The 19,429-nt window shown below is 32.9% G+C and overlaps 1 protein-coding gene and 1 long non-coding RNA gene across 3 annotated transcripts; both read left to right on the forward strand.

Moving 5' to 3' along the window:
* Nucleotides 1-210: 210 nt before the first annotated feature.
* Nucleotides 211-1,053, forward strand: LOC111370641. Its single transcript, XR_002698462.1, has 3 exons — nucleotides 211-293; nucleotides 752-793; nucleotides 988-1,053. It is a non-coding gene; the product is annotated as an uncharacterized LOC111370641 (long non-coding RNA).
* Nucleotides 1,054-1,203: 150 nt separating this feature from the next.
* On the forward strand, nucleotides 1,204-6,645 carry LOC111370640 (ATP-dependent DNA helicase Q-like 3). 2 transcript variants are annotated; one of them, XM_022992458.1, is made up of 9 exons: nucleotides 1,204-2,158; nucleotides 2,276-2,425; nucleotides 2,519-2,611; nucleotides 2,698-2,763; nucleotides 2,858-2,994; nucleotides 4,497-4,591; nucleotides 4,740-4,867; nucleotides 5,573-5,679; nucleotides 5,795-6,645. In XM_022992458.1, the coding sequence occupies exons 1-9, from the start codon at nucleotides 2,156-2,158 to the stop codon at nucleotides 6,228-6,230; spliced, it is 1,215 nt and encodes a 404-aa protein (XP_022848226.1). In that variant the 5' UTR covers nucleotides 1,204-2,155; the 3' UTR covers nucleotides 6,231-6,645. The 2 variants fall into 2 exon arrangements, with proteins under 2 accessions (XP_022848226.1, XP_022848227.1); XM_022992459.1 differs by having other exon boundaries at nucleotides 2,861-2,994.
* The last annotated feature ends 12,784 nt before the right edge of the window (nucleotides 6,646-19,429 follow it).

Here is a 19,429-nt window from a genome sequence, read left to right on the forward strand (position 1 = left end):
TTTGTGTATCCATGTCGTTAAAATATCATTGTCAAAAGCATTGTTGTTGGCCTGTCAAAAGGAAAAGTCTCTGAATGATCTTTCTTTAGTAGAATACTTTTTATATATATGGAACATATTTAATTGTTGTTTAAATTTATCTGGAACTTCTTTGTGCACAAAATTTCAGTCCAATTAAGATATTTTCATATTGTGTTTCTGCAGAGTACAGCAGGATGTGACAGAGTCCTTGTGTTTGGAAAACCCTCTTGTCCTGAAATCATCGTTTAATCGACCGAATATTTACTATGAAGGTGAGGTCTATTTATCTTGATTTATTTGCTTTCCTTCCGTTCTTTGTTATGGAACTTTTTGAGCAGCAGCATAGTTGCTCTTCTGCTTTATTTGGAGCATTATGTGAGTTATTTTAATGAGTGTACGTGTCCTTTTTTTTAATTGTCATAGCACACTGGCTATACTTTGGACAATATAGCACCTCATTTGTTAAAGGTTTTGGGGAAATCTAAGATCTTATTGCACAAACTCTTCCCTCCCCCATGGGCACATCTAAAAGAAAATAAGAAAATTGAGTATGAAAGGAGAACAAAAGGTTGAACAGGCTCTGCAAATTGATTAATATGTGATTAAATATGGTTCATATTTAATTTCTCTGAATTTGCCACTTTAGTTGATTAAATGGTTTTTATGCATTTAGGCAGAGCAACGGTGACCTAAACCTAATACCTGTCTTTTTAAACACCTCTTCTTGCAGTTCGTTACAAAGATTTGTTGGACAATCCCCATGCTGATTTATGTAATTTTCTCAAGTCCTTTGGAAATGTTTGTGCAATTGTGTACTGCCTTGAGCGCAAGACTTCTGATGATTTGGCTGCTTATTTATCAAAGAATGGAATTTCTTGCTCTGGTAGCAGACAACTATATCTTGCTACCTCTAAATGTCACCTTTGTTAGGCTTTCCAAATTTAACTCCATTTCTGTCACTTCTAGCATATCATGCAGGATTGAACAGTAAATTGCGGAGCTCTGTTTTGGATGATTGGATCTCGTCCAAAACAATATATTTTTAACCAATCAGGAAAATGGGAAAACCTGGTTTCGGGTCATTCAGTTAATGATTAACAGGCAAAAATACCGGTTTTTTAAAACCGGTTTTAATTTAGATAGGTTTTAGGATTAATTGAACCGGATATTGGTCCGGAGCTGGTGGGTCATTTTTTGCACCATCATTGTAATATTATTAAATCATACTGATCTCAGATTTAGTTCTTGCTCGCAGTAAGTTTAATGTTGTTTTCCTTATTGCTAGACTACTATTAACAGCTGAAGATTGCACAATATGTGATTGGCCTTTTGTGTGAGATAAATAAGTGGAATTCAGCATGTTGGGTCTCAGTCAGACCATATTATATTGACGAAACCATGTTATTTTGTCTTATGCCTACTTTTTCATTATCTTGAATCCTGTTTTATCTGGGAGAAGGAGAAGTAGATATTTGTGATAGATGTCTGACAGTTACGATTCTCATATGGGTATCCTAAGCCAATGAATTACAATGCTTTGACATTTTTAGTAGAGACTTTAGATTTCTGGCTCTTCTGCAGTGCTACCATGTGTTCAAATATAAATCATTACATTGATCAAGTTTGAGCTGGGATATTGCATAAATTCACTTCATCATTAAACAAACTGTTCTGAAATTAATATAATAAAGTACATGTCCTCATAAGTTCATTCCATTGGGCAAAAATTCTGTAGTGGTATCTGAAAACATATTTAGAGGCCCCCGCCTTGTAACTGCTTGCAAACCAATACAAAAGGAAATCCTTGAACACCTCATGTACTCTGTGGTTGCCATTTGACAGTTGTATGCTTAAGGATTTATTTTTTCCAATCTCTTGTTTTCAATTTTTTAAATACTGTTAGAGAAATGTGTAACTAGTTTCAGCTGATTCCCTCAGAACAAATTTCTTCACAGTTTGCAATAATTTCAAATTGTCTGAAATGTCATGCGTTTTCATCCTGTTAAGCTCTTTATTGCATATAATCTGATTGTAATTGTTCGGTGATGATTATCGTTGTTGTCTATGTGGTTTCTGAGCTGCTGGAGATACTTTGGTACATGCACAGTGATCGAGCTGGTTGTTGAAATGCAGGATGGTATGCGGCTATTTCTATCAAAAATAAGGAATGTTTAAAACAAATTTCAGTGTCTCCAAAGTAGAGATTTTTCAAGGAGTACTATTTTAACCAAATATTTTGTCATTATATTTCTAGGGCATAGACAGGAAGGATGTCAGAGTTGTTTGCCACTTTAATATCCCCAAGTCAATGGAATCCTTCTATCAAGAGTCTGGTAGAGCTGGTCGTGATCAACTTCCCTCCCAGAGTCTACTGTATTATGGAGTGGATGATCGCAGAAGAATGGTTAGTTGTATCTTTGCCACTATGTTACTGTCTCCTTCGATGTTCAAATTTTTCACTTTATATATACTCCAAAATCTTCACACACATTTGCAGGAATTTATTTTGGGTAACACTGAGAGCAAGAAGTTACAGTTCTCAAGCTTGCAAGAGGGGCCCTCCAAGAAGTCACTGGCTGATTTCCACCAGGTAAATTTCATCCTCTTCCATAACGATGGGCCTTATCTCCATTTTCCATTGATTCCATTTTGATCTGAGCCATATAATTCATCTAGATGGTTGAATATTGCGAGGAATCTGGTTGTCGTAGGAAAAAGATCCTTGAGAGTTTTGGGGAGCAGGTATTTTATTCTTGAATGATGAACGATCCTGTTGTACATAAAGACACTATATGAGAATGTCAGATAACACCATATAGACGTCTTTCTCTAAAAGCAGGTAACTTCGTCATTATGTGCGAAATCTTGTGATGCATGCAAACACCCTAAATTAGTTTCCAAGCATTTGGAGGACCTTACAACTGTTTGCGCAAGTCGACCCAGATATGGATCCTCTTGGATATCAATGAGCAGGTAGTTTATCCCGTATTTTGTTGTATGCATACCAGTTCCTTTTAAACTGGGATCTAGCTGGCTGCATTATTGGCTCGTTGCTTTTGCTGTACAGTTAAGCATAGTGATTAGGGAATTTGCCCCAAGCATTTTTAGTTGCCATAAATCGATGTGTACGAACAGATGTTTTACCAAAATTTAAGTTATTGGGTTGCTTTATTTGACTATTCATCTATTTTCTGCATTCATAGCATTTTTCTTGTGATATGGTTTGACTAATGTTTACTTGCTGTATATACTTTGACTTTCTTATCCATATATAAAATGGAAGTTTTTTCTGGAAATGAAAGCTTGTTTGCCTTGCATTATAATTTGCTTATAATTTAAAGGTCAAAGGTAAATTTTAATTTTAAAGTACACATTTCGTAGGATCCACAACTACTACCCACTTACCCACCTATCATTTCTATCATATTATAATTTTAGCAACTTATAATGAAACCCTACAAGCACGAATTGTTGCAACACATAACTTTAAACAAGTAGGTTACCACCGAGGCTGGAGAATTTACTTAGTTTTTGATAGGAAGATCGCTGGAAAAATATTTAGCACAGCGTACCAAAGTTCTAATAATTAATATGATTTTATGATTATATTTATATGTTGATAAAAAATTCTTTTTCTTGTTTTGCTATATTTTAATGGCGGGAAAAATATGGATTCTAGATCGGGCTGTAAATGGATTGGATATAGGTTGGCTCTGCCCATATCTGATCCTATCAGATAAGAATAATTTATGGATCCGATTTGATCTGATAATCCAACGGATATTTGATTGCTAAATCTATATCCGATTTGCTACGTTATCAAATATCCAATCCAATAATCTGATCTGAAATTTGATATGTTTGACATTCTTCATGAAAAGTCATAAACAACAAGAATTGGATCTTTCTGGTACGTATTGCTTTAATTTATAGAATATTACGGAGAAAATTAAAGAAAGAGGTTTGCTGTACAAATTAAAATACCCGATTCTATGATCAAGGTGGCATAAGATTTCAGAATTGGTATCAAATATTTTTTGTTTGAATTTCAGTTAGTATATAAAAAATTTGATTGATTCTTATGATGTGATTCACTTAAACAAAGATGGAAGGATGGGGAAAAATACTGTATCAGTTATAATGCATCTGCTGACCCGCCTTTTCTAAGGGAAGAGAGAGAAGGAAATGAAATTCCTTGGAGTATTCCGATCTTGCCTTGTATTAGTTTAGCCATTGTGTCGGATTATTTGATGTTAGCTATCCATTAACTGGCTTGGAAAGGACCACTGCAGTGATATTCGTAAAAATTGCAAGCACTTTTCCTTAGTTAATAGCATTTGCAAGCCTATCATTGGTCGAATTTTGCTGAAGAAGTGGTTTCAGGATTCAGACCCTTCACTAAATGGGCTTCATTCAGCTACGGCTTTGATTTGGTATTCTATTTTTGATGATTAAATTAGGATTTTTCTGTGCAGTGCTTCAGATGTCAATGGTGAAGAACAATTCTCGGAATTCTGGAATCGTGATGATGAAGCTAGTGGAAGTGAGGAAGATATATCTGATTCTGATGGTATATTTTGAACAGGCACTCATTATTTGCTAAAAACCCTTGTATCTGACATTCATGTGCTAGTCTGCAATATTGTTTGGTTTGGAATGCTAGTTCTGGATTTCTCCTGAATTTTCATCTTATTCATCAATCAGTAAATTGATTTCAGATGCTGTAGAAGTTGCAAAGAGCTTAGCACAGTCCGGTAAATCATTAGAATCTAGACTAGATGACAGGATTGAGTTGTTGCAGTGTGCAGAAGAGAACTATTACAGGATTAAAAGTCCAGACAAGCAGGTGAACTGTGTTAATTTTCTCCACTTATTCTAGTTTTAAGAACGGAGTTAATTGTCAGGGGTAAAGTCCCTTGTGATTTTTAATACAATCTGGATGAAGAATAGAATAGATGAGACCATGGAGTTTTGGCATAAAGAATTGACAAAATCAATATTTTGTTGAATCTCAGGACAAAAGAGCCCTATATTTTGTAACGTCCTTTCTTAAATTCTAGTTCTACTTATTGTGATTTGAAACCCTTCCATATGTATATAATGATTGCTTGCAGTCCTTGCTTGATGTTTATTCTTCTTGTATTTTAATTTTATTTACCATAATCTACTAGAATCTTTACTATAAAATATTCTGCAATTATTTACCTAATATTATTTGATTCAGAATATTTTTTTTCCGTTTCTTTTATTTTATTTAAATCCACGTCATATTGTGATATTGAAGATTGACAGATCTTCATCTTGTGTAATGTCTTCTTCTATTAGTTGTAGTAGTTAGTTACCCTGTGTTAAGGAAAGAAAGTCAATTATCTTTCCGAATTGTAAGTTCATATTGTCAATTTATACAGGGGTTTTACGTCTTCCATCTGTTACACAATTTTCACAATTTTAGTCAATTGAGTTATTGTTTTCATTGCTACAAATGTTGTTGTTGTTTGTTGCTTTTATTATTATTATTTTATTTATTTATTTATTTTTTCCCGGTTGATAGGTTAATAAGGTTGACAAAAAAGCCATATCTGAAACATTACGGGAGTCGGGCGAGCAAAGATTATTAAATGCACTGAAGCAGGACGAACATCGTTTCAACAACTTAAAGTATGATATCTCGCCCCTTATTACTGATGGGCTATAAGGTTCAAATTATAATATACCATAGTTCTGTACTTTGATCGACCAGGGTATATCCAATTCATTTGCTGGCCTTTTGCAGGATTGACTTTGTGACATCTGCTTCTAAACTTGAAAACGACTGCTATAAGAAATACGGCAAGGCTGGGAAGGGGTTTTATCTATCACAGATGGCAAGTACAGTGAGGTGGTTGTCAACGGCAAGCCCTGATGATTTGACATCTAGACTTGGGACCGGGGCTTGTACTACATTGGAGGATAAAAGTCCGAGACCAAATACTTTGCCATCACCCTCTGAGATAAAACCAGCATTAACACAACTCGCTGATGAAAAAATCGATGGCAGCAATGGATCTGATGCCCCATTGCTTTCTCAAGAAACAGAGCTTCCACCAATTCCTTCTTTCTCAGAGTTCATTAACAAAAGAAATGCAGAGGAAAAGAAATCGACTCTTTCTAAAAGGCAGTCGATGGAAGGAATTCACACGGGTATCAAGAAGAAAACAAAATATCAGTAATGTTGAATGTGGCTCTGGCTTTTTGGGCCTCTTGGTTATTACCTGCACCAGATTATAGTCTTGTGCGTATGGATGCCCTTGCCATTTGTTTTCTTATTACCATATTGGAAAAAGGATATATGCTTTACTACATCCTTGAGTTTCAGAACTCAAAACCTCTTTCAAGTTTTTAAGCTTTTTAGTAGTAGTTTTCTGTGATTTTCCGACCCGCCATCTTCACTTCCAATTTCATTCTCATTTTAATGTTAATGGCTGATTGTTAGTAAGTAGGGCTAATTATTGACTTGAATAGTTTAATTTGGTCATTTTAGCAAATGGTTAGCTAATTTGGTTTGTAAGTAGGTTTAATGTATTGTTAAAGGCTCGCTTTATTTTGAAGCTAGTTTTATAATTTATCCCACGTTAAAACTTTAAACCATTTTTTGCTGAGTTGTCTACTCGGTTTATCCCTTAAAAGTCTAATGATATTCAACACCGTTAATTTCATGATGTTTAATTATAGATTCACTTAAATGCAATGTTACACGATTTATTTAATTGAATTTATCAAGTGTGGTCATTTAGATTAATGCTTTAGTATTACTGTGCTAGAAAATATTATTTTTTTCTTCGATATAGTGTATTAATAGGTTAATTTTAGCATCGGTCACTGAAGTCTATAAAAGTTTCAAAATGGCCATTGAAGTAATTTTTTATGGTAGTTTTTATTGTTTCTAATGATTTCACTTGTGGTGAATCTAACGAAAAAGCTAGCTTAAAATTGTATGCGTTACTGCTAAGTTTTCACTGGAATTCAAATGACGTTAACTATTGCATCACTTTAGACTTCTTGCATCGTTAATTAGAGAAAAATTCTGTACGTGCAGGCCACGGCCTTGTACGTTTATTGAAGTAAAATGGTTTTAAATTTAGCTCATGTTTGATTCAATTAAAAAATTTAATTAAAATTCAAATCAAAATTAACAATTAATTTTAATCATACTTTATGTGTCACATAATTTTAATCACACATTTCATCAACTTTTTATTAAAATATACTACAAATTCTCCCAATTTGTGTCCTACCATACGATCTGTTATATAAATAGGCAAATGTTCCTTACCATTATGAATAGCAATTGTATGGCCAATCATTGTGGGTATAATGGTAGATGCCCGGTGTGATGTATGGAATATATGACAAGGGTGGAGTATTTCTATTGATCGGCCCGAGTTGGACATCCAATTGCTTCGACCGGGTCGTGCTAATTCCATACGAATCAGTATGCTATCAAAATCGGACCAGATCCTCCAATTGAATCAATGATCCCGATAGTTTTTTCAGGTCGGCCAATTGTGTAATTATAAAATGACCTCTAAAATTAAAACGATTTGCTACATGCAAATAATGATTTACATTATGTGGTGGAAATATGATTTGGTGAAATTTCTTCAATCAAATAAAGAAAACATTTACACCTTTTTTACACTTCATCATCCGAAGCCCTACGGCCCGGCTCACGAACACGGTGAATTTTTATTTCTTCTAATGCGTCGTTTTTTAATTTTTCTGCTTATAAAAAGTCATAATATACTAAATTCAACTGGTTTTCTGTTGGGGATTATATGGGAATAGCCGGGTTTGCGAAACGCACATGGCTTCATCAAGGTACAGCCTTTTTTTCAGGTTTTATTGAATATTCAGTATATCTAACAAGTTTAGATGTTTATTTTTATTTGTTTGGGTTGGTATGGTAACTTACCTTGGGAATCAATAAACTAATTGAGGCCTGACCCGCTAGAACGAGAAAATAGACCCAAGCTGGCAACCCGGATTTTTAAACCGGTTTTGAACTGTATTGTATGATTCTAATAGTTGAAGGATCAAATTGCATGATTTGAATAGTTATAGGACTCAATTACATGACTGTAAAGATGATGGACAAAATTCCATGATTCTAATAGTTGAAGTACCCAATTTGGAAAAATGAATAGATGAAGGACCACATTCTAGTACTTGGAGTACGCTGTTGCATCATTTTAATTGTTGAAGGACTGAATTGCTTGATTCACATAGTTGGAGTACCCAATTGTAGAAAATGAATAGATGAAGGATCGAAATGAAGTACTCAAATAGATGAAGGATTGAATTATACAATTTGAATAGACGAAGGACGGAATTGCATGACTATAATAGTTGGAGAACCAATTGCACAATTCTAGTTGTTGAAGGTCCGAATTGCATGATTTAAAAAGTTGTAACCAATTGCGTGATTCTGGTAGATGAAGGAAGGAATTCCATTATTATAATAGATTGAGTACCCAATTGCATAATTTAATAGTCAAAGGATGAACTTCCATGATTACAATAGTTGGAAAACCCAATTGCATTTAAACAAATAGATTAAGGACCTAATTTTACAACTCGTGAAGTTGAAAGATCAAAGTGCATTATATTAATAGATGATTGACTTGTATAATCTAAAAGTTTGAGCACCCAATTGCATGAATGTGATAGATGGACGATGAAGTTCCATAATTATAATAGTTGGAGTACCCAATTGCGTAAAGTAAATAGTTGAAGGAGCGAACTGTACTATTCAAATGTTTTCGATAGTTGAAGGTTAAATTATATTATTTAAATAGTTGGACAGTCAAATTATATGGTTTAGATAATCTGACGATCAAATTACATATGTAAATAGTTGGAGGATCATGTTATATTATTTACATAGTTGGAGTTAGATTGTTTGAGGATCATGTTATATAATTTAAATAGTTGGAGGACCAAAGCACATGCTTTAGATAGATGGAGGATCGAATTACATGATTTAGTTAAATGGGGGATCATATTACATGTTTTCCCCGTTTTTCAAAAGCAGATGCTTCTTTTTCAAAAGATAGATGTCATTTGTTTTGAAAAGGCAGATGCTTCATCTTTTTAATCTGATTGGCCCTCTTGGCTTTTGCTTTTGGTGGAAACCCTACTTGGCTCATCTTCTTTTGTTGAGTTTGTTCCTTTGTCATTTTTTACAATTTTATTGCAGTATTGGCATTCGTGATATTTTTCAAGGCTTTGCTTCAATGTTTTACATAATTGGCCTTGATAATTTGGTGAAATGTTTGGTAGATTATAAAAATTATTCTCAAAATTGCAAATAATTTTTATTCCTTCAATTTGGATTGTTTATTATGTCTTGCTAGTAACTGTAATTCTGTGTCTTCAAATGAAAGAAGAATATTTAGAAGTCCTAGATTATTGCTAATCTCATAAATGTTTTCAAGATTTTTCTTGAATTTTGACATTTTTAATTTAAAAATTTTATATCAAAATTTCCTTCAATTTTATTTTTATCTATGTCTTTCCCTTTTTCAAAAATTCCTAAAGAAATTTTAGGATTTTTCTTTGTTAAAGGTTTTTCATTTTTTAACTCCTGCTATAATTACAGCAGAATGTTTTTTCATAGATTTTTTCGTATTTTCTTGAAGATTTGTAAGATTTATCTTAATTTCTTCAATGCTTTCTTTTAATGTTTTGATTAATGTTCTTTGGTCATTTAAGTTTATTTCCAAAGATTTTCTTGATGGTTGAATTAACCATTCAAATTCTGTTTCTTTATGCTCAAGATAATATGAGAATTAAAGATCAATTTTTATTCCTTTTGGTTCTTTGCGTAGATTCAAATATTTGTAATTTGTTAATCACAAGGAGTTGTGATTGTGAGATACAAATTACATCTGATTGAATATTAAATCATCCGTGGTCGTAAGTAATAACGAGATACGGATATCGTTATTACGGATAGACCATCACGTGTGACATTTCTTACTTGTGAAGTAAGTAACTGATCTCACGAGTTAAAGTATGGTGACACTTAAATGAACACGTGGATGTTTTGTTATAGAACAAAACATTGGAGACCCGCTAAGAGATTCCACATGGATAACTATCTGAGTGTCAGTGGCTAATCTCTAACGTTCGGTAGTGAAATTGGTCCTTTGACTTGAGGTCGTCATGGTACCTTATATGAGGACAGTCATACTTTGGCGGTGTTAGATGTTGCTCTGAAAAGGGCCGCTACTACGACATCGTTCGGGTACGTCAAGAATCATATAAAGGTTGTGATTGATCAATAAAGGATTCGTCACTCTTAGATAGTAGGAGATTATGATCTGCGTTTCATTCAATTAAGTCGATGATGAAATCCTTGACCAAAGTGTACTCATAAGTCGAAAAGGAGTTTTCGACTTATATTGACTTAATAGTGGAGTGAAAGATATGATCGATGATCGAGATTGACACAATTTCATATATCGTAATTGATCGGATCATATTGACGAGGGGATTATAGTTTCATGGTAAACGAACGAATTTGGTTTTGTCATACCACGTGACATTTCCCGTCACATGTATTGTCCTGACACATTGTTAGATGTCAATCAGGGACGGGGAGTGTGAATTGACGATAAATTAAAAGGGTATTTTAATTTATCAATTTTGATTATATCAAAATAATATTTCACGTCGTTAGACATCATGGTCGGGAACCTAATGGGTCGTACACAAAAGAGAATTAGAAGATTGCAAATTGCCAATTGGTTAATTTAACAATCGTTGGATAAATTAATTAATTGGATTTGTTATTTATATTCCCGAATTAATTAATTGGATTAATTAATTCACGGGCCGGGTTTAATTAATTGGATTAATTAAATATTGGACCGGACCGGGTCGAGCCCATTTGTGTTTATATAAATACATGGCTAGGGTTAGAGGTCCATATGTTTTTCATTATTCTTGCTGGCACAAGAGAAAACCCTAGAAGCTGCAATCTTATTCTCTGTGTGGATCACCATTGGAGGTTGGACAATTGGATAGCTGTGGTGGCGAATCAAGATTGTTGGAATGAGAAGAAAAGCAAAAGGTTTGCAGAATTCTTCAAAAGTACAATCTTTATCACGATTTTTATCTAAACACAAAGGGATCCTCGATGGGAATCGAAATAATTTTAATTTTCCGCTGTGCATGTATAAGTAGATTCTCAACAGAGGTTACGTGAGTGACAAATCCCAGATTATGAGTTAGAACGATCATTGACGAGGGATAGTTGACAGTTGACTGTCAATGATTGCAATAAAATTTAGAGAACCATTCTTACCCAAAATAGACACGTGAAAGTGGTGATAGATTACATTATCCATTTTGTTTGCGTTACGCATAATATTTTTATCACATGTCATGTAACAATAGATTATTACGTGTTTATCTATATGTTTATTGTTATAAAGACCAAAGCAAACATCTAATATATATTATTGCCCCGTTTGAACCACATTAATATAATAATGAAAATGAAAAATATAGCCATTTTGGGCCCCACACAAGAAATAGATTTTCAAATATGATGGCTTGATGTGATGGATGAGAATCATATTTTTCATTTTATTGAGTAAATAATGGGAAACAAACAAGGGCTATATATGATTTGATATGTATGAATACATATAGATTTAAGTCCGTTATTATCTCGTGGGGAGAATATAATGTGATTTTTCCGTTATACCAACATTTTTGAGAGATTATTGAATCCCAACCTACAAAAAGAAAAAAGAAAGTGACAGACTAAAAAAGTAACAAAAAATAAAAATGATGACACTAAAAAAGTGACAAAGCGATTAACACAGATTCTATTATCATTTCTATAATGAAGCAATATATCAACCAAAAATCAACGGAGAAAAAAGATTAACACAACATTATGTATTTGTAATGGAAATTTTACACAAAAAAAAAAAATGATCATCGGATAACTAGGGCCTGGCAAATATAAAATTCCAAATTCCAAAAAGAAGATTCAATCAAGAACACAAAAAGAACCTTTTTGAATTCCCATTAAATCCATTCCTCCCCATTTACGAAGAATTACAAAAGGTGCCATCAAAAGAGTGCCATTTTCATATAAAAAATGGATTCAAATTCGGTTCAAGAGGAGTAATGTCACGTGTTTTCTATAACGTGATTTATACCACAAGTGTATGATGTTAAGTTTTTGTAATATAGTAATAGATTAAGAGTGTCGAATTCACAGGGATTGTAATTCAATTTCTACTAAATATTATAATTATGTAGCTTTCACTTTCTCTAGATGAATGAATGTTTACAATTCAATAGTATTATCTAATCTAAAATATATTTTGTTGATCAATTCAAGGAATGCAATTTATACGAATAAATCAATATAGGAAAGGCCCAGAAAATGATTTTATCTAACTATCAATTATAATTTAATTATGTCCAGTTATTCTCATCAATTTTTCCATTTTAAAAGTAAGATTCCTAATTTATTTCTCTCCCTTCTCTCGAGTGCCTGCTATAAATTGATCCTAGATTTCAATCCCAATTTCTCCATTCTGAATTAAAATCAAGAATTTATCAAGTTCATGTTCATATTATGGAGTAAGCTTTATAGAACCTGTACTTTCTCTCGAAGCCCATAAAATATATGTTCTATCAATCCTATGATCACTAAATTCCCCTATCTCAAGTGTCGAAATTGACTAGCATCTATTCATTGAATTACTGGCCAATTAATTGTAAGGTTAATTTCATGACACAATTAAACATATATGAAAAATAAATAGAAATAACTATGACAAAATCTAATCATAATCTCGAGTTTGGCTACGTCAAACCCTAAATAAATTGTTTAATTCATGAGGGAAATCATAAAATCTATACAATTTATATGAGAAAACATAGGAAAGAAGAGAAAGATAAACTTTTTGGAGCTTTAATTGAATTTCCCTCGATGTTCTCTACACCTCCTTACTTGATTTCTTCAATATTTTGATATTTTGTCTCCTTTGAATTCTATCTTTTTCTCCCTTCAATTCTCTGAATTGTAGGGTTGAAGTTTATCCGAAAATTAGGTTTTTGATCTTGTTTTTAGATATTGGGAGAATCGCTTCTTTAAAGTCATTAGCTTGACTTTGACAAATGATTATGGGCATCTAAAAAAAGTTTTGGATGCCTTATCCATTTTTCTTCTCTTGGCTTTGCTCCACTCTTCGTTATTTTTCCAAACCTCGACATTGTTCTTTTAAATATAATAATATTTTTCCATTCCATCCAATTCAAACTCAACAATGTGGACTTCAACCTCCACATCGGACTTAATCACAAAATCAATTTCTATACAATCATTGAATTCAGACGAATGTACATTGCTTTTATCTTCATTGATTTCTAATTCTTAATTCAGTTCCTTTTGACCAAGTTGTCATTCACTTCAAGTCTTCTATAATCGTTGAAATTTCTTTCGATTGACTGATCGATCTGCATTCTAGATCCATGGGCAATGAGAAGTCTTTCTTTTCAATCCCTTCGAGTAGATTGTATTTCCACCTTTTGAATTCATTCTAGTAACTCCAATCTCCAATACACGCGTTACACTCATTTGGCAAGTTTATTAGTACTTTGCAATTACCATCTCGTTCAACAGAGGATGACCATTTCCCATAAGTATGATGTCCTCATCCTTATTAACAGGTAAATAATAACCCAAGGGCATGTAGTCTTCATCAGATTTGTCAATCATTTTTTCGACATCTTAAATATTTTATGAACCCTAAAAGCTTTACTGTACAGGAGCTCAGTGTGTACATGCAAATAGTGCTTACTGTAATGCATCCCATAGCAAAGCTAACAAAAGATATTTTCTACAAGCATGTAGTTTGTATCCATGTCGAGATCACTTATTGCAATTGTTGTGCTCTCTTGCCAATGTTAGAATCATAAATATACTATTGAATAATACCTGAAAAAATATCAAAGAGATCAGGGTGGATGGTCAATATTAACACAGTAAAAAAAATCTAAATTAAAACAAAAGCTATTTGGTAATAATTTTGTAAAAATCAAATTATACAATCCCCGACAACGGTGCCAAAAACTTGTCACGAGTTTTCTACAATGTGATTTATACCGTAAGTATATTTTGTAATACGCTAATAGAGTTAGAGTGTCGAACCCACAGTGACTGTAATTCAATTTCTACTAAGTACTATAATTATGTAGCTTCCACTTTATCTTGATGAATGAATGTTTACAATTCATTAGTATTATCTAATCTAAAAGATATTTTGTTCATGAATTCAAGGAACATAATTTAATAAATCGATGTAGGAAAGGCCCAGTGAATGATTTCACTCAACTATCAATTATAATTCAATTATGTCCAATTACTCTAGTCAATTTTTTCATGTTTAAAAGCAATAATCCTAATGTATTTCTCTCCACTCTCTCGAATGTCGGCTAGAAATTGATCCTAAATTTTGATTCAATTATCTCTATTCCGAATTAAATTCAAGAATTTATAAAATTCGTGATTTTTTTATGGAGTAAGCTTCATAGATCCTATATTTTCTCTCGAAACTCATAAAATCTATATTTTGTCAATCCTATGATCATACTTAAATTTCCTTATCTCAAGCATTGAAATTGACTAGTATCTATTCATTTAATTATTGGTCAATCAATTGTAAGGTTAATTTCATGACACAATTAAACATATATGAAAAATAAATAGAAATAACTATGACAAAATGAAATCACGATGAATTTGGCTACATCAAACCCTAGATAAATTGTTTAATTCATGAGGGAAATCATAAAATCTATACAATTTATGTGAGAAAACATAGGAAAGAAGGAAAAGATAAACTTTTTGGAGTTTTAGTTGAATTGCCCTCTTCAATCTTTTGATGTTTTGCCTCCTTTGAATTCTATTTTTTTCTCCCTTCAATTCTCTGAATTGTAGGGTTGAATTGTATCCGAAAATTAGCTTTTTGATCTTGTATTTATAGTGTTTGGAGCATTGGAAAGAGTTGGAGACGAATTGGGTCCGAAAGTAGTTTAAAGACTTGAAACCCTAGTTGCTGCATGAGCGGCACCTCGACGCCACATTTGCTAATGAATTTTAGTAATGTGGGTTCTGTGGCGCCTGGTTCGGGTGAAAGGCAATTTGCACTTCTTTCAATATTTTTATCATAACTTTTTCTCCAAATATCCAATTGAGGAGATTCAAAATGCTAAAGCTAATTCAAAGGACTACAACTCTGTATTAAATATCATTTTCAAATTTGATCATTTGCTGTGTCAAAAATGGGTCTCAATATGAGACTCAAAACTGGTGCAAAACATTTTTTGGTTGGAAAATTGATGTTGATCATACTTTGATTATATTTCATCCTTTTGACATATTTCTTTGTCCAATTGACTCCTAGCACTCTTGAACCTTCATCGTGATGTCCAACACAATTTTTCATTATTTGCACTTTAGTCACCGAACTTTGATTTTTTCCAACTTAGCCATTTTCTCCAAAAATCCTCGAACTTTTGCTTATTTCCTTCAATCTCATCAACCTATACCACAATATCAAAACACACATTAAAATACTCTAAGCACTTGTTTGATTCCCATTCTTTTTAAAATACATTTTTCTTTCTCCTCTTTTCAATCACACATTGTTTAATAAAATAATATTACAGGTAAATTCAAAACTTTTTCTTATTTTTTTAACCCACATTCTCCATCAATCTACTATTCTAAAATGCGTTATTATAAAATAATGGAGCGCAAACAAGCCCTAAAACTCATAGGAATTAGCTAAATATCAAATTTAGATGGTATCTAAAGTATGAGTAAAATATACTCATCAAGTAACTAAATTAAAATCCCCAGAGAATAATATTAAATCGTGAGATAATATTTCGTTGTTCAAAAATTCAGATTCAAAGTGAAATATATTTGTTAAGCCAGTACGTATTAAAATTTAAAACCCTAGGTCTTTTACATATAAGAATATGAAGAACTTTAGGTATAAAAATGAAACAAATTTCACTTTGAAATCCGAACTTGACATATGCGAAGATGAAAATAAATTCATAGTGATTTTACCTGTTCACAGTTGATTGAGGATTTGATCTGTGAAATTTATTCTTTGATGCATAAGAATTGGAGGTTTGCATTTAGAAAAGGCCCATATGTGAAAATTTGAAAAGGGCAGCTTATCAAAATTTGGAAATGGCAACTTAGAGGTTTTAGAAAATGAACGTTTTTCTACTCTTTATGAATAATACTTACCCCTTTTTTTCTTTCTTTTTTTTTTAAAGTATTGAGCTTTCTAGACCAAGAGAAAAAATTGAAAGGGAAAATTTCATATATAAGAGAAGTATAACACGTTTCAAGACTAAGAAACAATGTTTATTATTTCAATAATTAATTAATTAAATTTATCTATAAAATAATTTATTGAAATGATATTTCATTAATTAAATACATTAAGGTTACACTATTATATAATTTATGTAACAATTATGTATTAATTACAATTACATACATTACAGTCACAAATAATGAATTTCAAAGGTCACATTTTATTTCCCGATCACAAATTTATCAAATTAATGTCACATATTATTTCTTGATTACAAGTTACAAATTTTATAAGCCACAACTTATTCATAGTTACAAAATATCAAATTAATTGGTCATAAATTATTTTAGGTTAAAATTGAACAAACTTTTAGATCACATTTTATTTATTTGTCGCAAATTATCTATTGTATTGATTACATATTATTTATTGGTTACAAACACCCTAACAACAACCACCGCACTACCGTCTTGACCACCACCCTCGCCACGGCTACCACGACTACCACCAACATCACCCCCACCACAACACCGAAGCCAAAATCACGACCACCACCCAAACACCACCAAAAAATATTACAATCATCGTCAGGATCGTCGCCACCACCACAAGCAGGATCACCACTACATCCCAGGTAGCATCACTATCATTGCTAGCACATCACCATTGCCAGCACCTCGTCACCACTACGATGGTAGCACGAAAACTACTGCAAAATATATCTAATAAGAGCCAGAGATGCTGAAGATGACGTTATCGTTATTGAAAGCCAAGGTTGCGAAAAACATAGATCTAGTCAGAGTCGAAGATGACGCCGTCGCTGCTGAAAATCACAACAGCATGAAAACGACCCCAAGCTTCTATGTCATGACGTTGGAGATGATATTGTCGCTTTTAGAGCAACGTCGTGAGCATCGCTGCTACAACAACTCGTGTGGTATTGCGATCGAGCCGACGATGACGTGCACGACGTTCACCTCCAGTGGTGGTTGGGTGTGGCAAAGAAATAGAAGAGAGAAAGAAGGGATGTAGGGAGAAAATGGATAAAGGAAAATAATTAGGGTTTGAGAATGAAATTTGGTGGGGGATGGAGGTAGGGTGGCTATATAGATTAATTTAATTTTAAAATATTATTATTAATATTAAAATGTTGAATTAACATTTAATTTTTGTAAAAATAAACTTTAAACCTAATTTGTGAAATGATAACTTAAAAAATCCAGTTTCATGTAATTTTTACAAATGGGAACCTAACCAACACATTTCCTAAAATTTTAAACTAACCTATTATCCCTCTCAGGAATTGCTAGAAAACAAGGGGGCTAACAGCCCCCTAAATGAACCCCACCCATAGGGTGGGTCTCGTGCAAAAAAAGTTTCATCTTTTGATTTTAATTTCTTATTCACTTTTAATTAGTTTTGAGAAGTAAATACATATATTTATTTCACTCATGGAGAAGAATACATTTGGCCAAAGAAATCAATTACCCAACTAATGGAACTCACTTAAATAATTGGTCAAAAGTTGGTCAAACCAACTAATTTATTCCAATTTTTCAACAATCCCCTACATAAATGGAAATTAATACAATAGATGAAGCAGGCCTAACGAGAGATCAGACAAAAAGTTATTGCATTTGGATAGGTACCTTATAGGTTTGAACCTTCCATAGTAGATAACTATCGGATTTACACGGCCAATCAGTGAATGCGATGTCTTGAACTGTCAGCCGTTAGTGCAAATCAAAACAATAGTATCAACACAATAACCTCTCTAATATTTTTTATCTCACTGTTGTGTTTATTTTGGCCATGAATAACTCTTGGATTTCATAAATGTTTTAGAGGATTCAAGCCTTTGAAACATTCTCATGGAAGTGGGTCCACTTCATACTTATATAGGTGATTTTCTATTAAGAGTACCTGTCATGCTCCATTTGGATAGTCCAAGATATAGGAATCATTAAAAGTATAACTTAACCTAAAACTTTATTCAGACAACACTTTTCTTATTACAGGAATGGGTAGGAGTCAACTCCGAAGTGCTCTTTGAATCTTCATAACTTAGTTGTCCCACTGAACCAACTCTCGGGCTCACCAGTTAGCATTGTTGGATTACCATTACAAAGATCCTTATGTAGTAGGATTTAATCCCATTTTCCTTGATAGGCAGTACATTTGATCTCTTGGTAAACCTTTAGTGAGCAAATCCGTGAGATTTTCTCTAGATTTTACATAATCTATGGAAATAACATCATTCGAGATCAACTGCTTAATTGTATTATGTCTTCGACTAATATGTCGAGACTTACCATTATATATATTACTGTGTGCGTTACTGATAGCCGACTGACTATCACAATGCATACTACTTGCAAGCAAGGTTTAGGTCAACATGGAATATCCTCTAAAAAAAATTATGAAGTTATTCTGCTTCCCCTCTAGCTTTTTCTAAAGCTATAAATTCATATTCTATTTTGGATCGAGCTATACACGTTTGTTTAGAGGATTTCCAAGATACGGTCGCACCACCGATGGTAAAGACATAACCACTGTGGATTTTGAGTCTTTTGTATCTGATATCCAATTAGTATCACTGTATCCTTCTAATACAACTGGATATCTTGTATAATGTAACCTAATATTTGAGGTGTATCGTAGATATCTAAGAACCCTTATCAATGCCTTCCAATGGTCATTATTTGGGTTGCTTGTGAATCTTCTAAGCTTGTTCACTGCATATGCTATATCCTGACGAGTGCAGTTGGTAATATATATTAGACTTCCTATTATCCGAGAGTACTCCAATTGAGATACATGCTCACCTTTATGTTTGGCCAAATGTAGATTTAAGTCTACTGGAGTTTTAACTGGATTTTCACAATATACTTGAAAACTTCTTAAGTACAAGTCTCAATATAGTGAGATTGAGATAAAACAAGTCCATCAGATGTCTTTAGGAATTTAATTCCTAATATTACATGTGCAATATCCATATCTTT

Source organism: Olea europaea, chromosome 21, assembly GCF_002742605.1.
Source record: "Olea europaea var. sylvestris chromosome 21, O_europaea_v1, whole genome shotgun sequence".
Taxonomy (NCBI): Eukaryota; Viridiplantae; Streptophyta; class Magnoliopsida; order Lamiales; family Oleaceae; genus Olea; species Olea europaea.

Excerpts from the sequence above, each read along its gene's own strand:
- LOC111370640 (XM_022992458.1), top strand. Across the intron at positions 2,764-2,857 it reads TTGAGAGTTTTGGGGAGCAG|CAGGTAACTTCGTCATTATG; the intron begins GTATTTTATTCT and ends TTTCTCTAAAAG. Across the intron at positions 4,592-4,739 it reads AGATATATCTGATTCTGATG|ATGCTGTAGAAGTTGCAAAG; the intron begins GTATATTTTGAA and ends AATTGATTTCAG.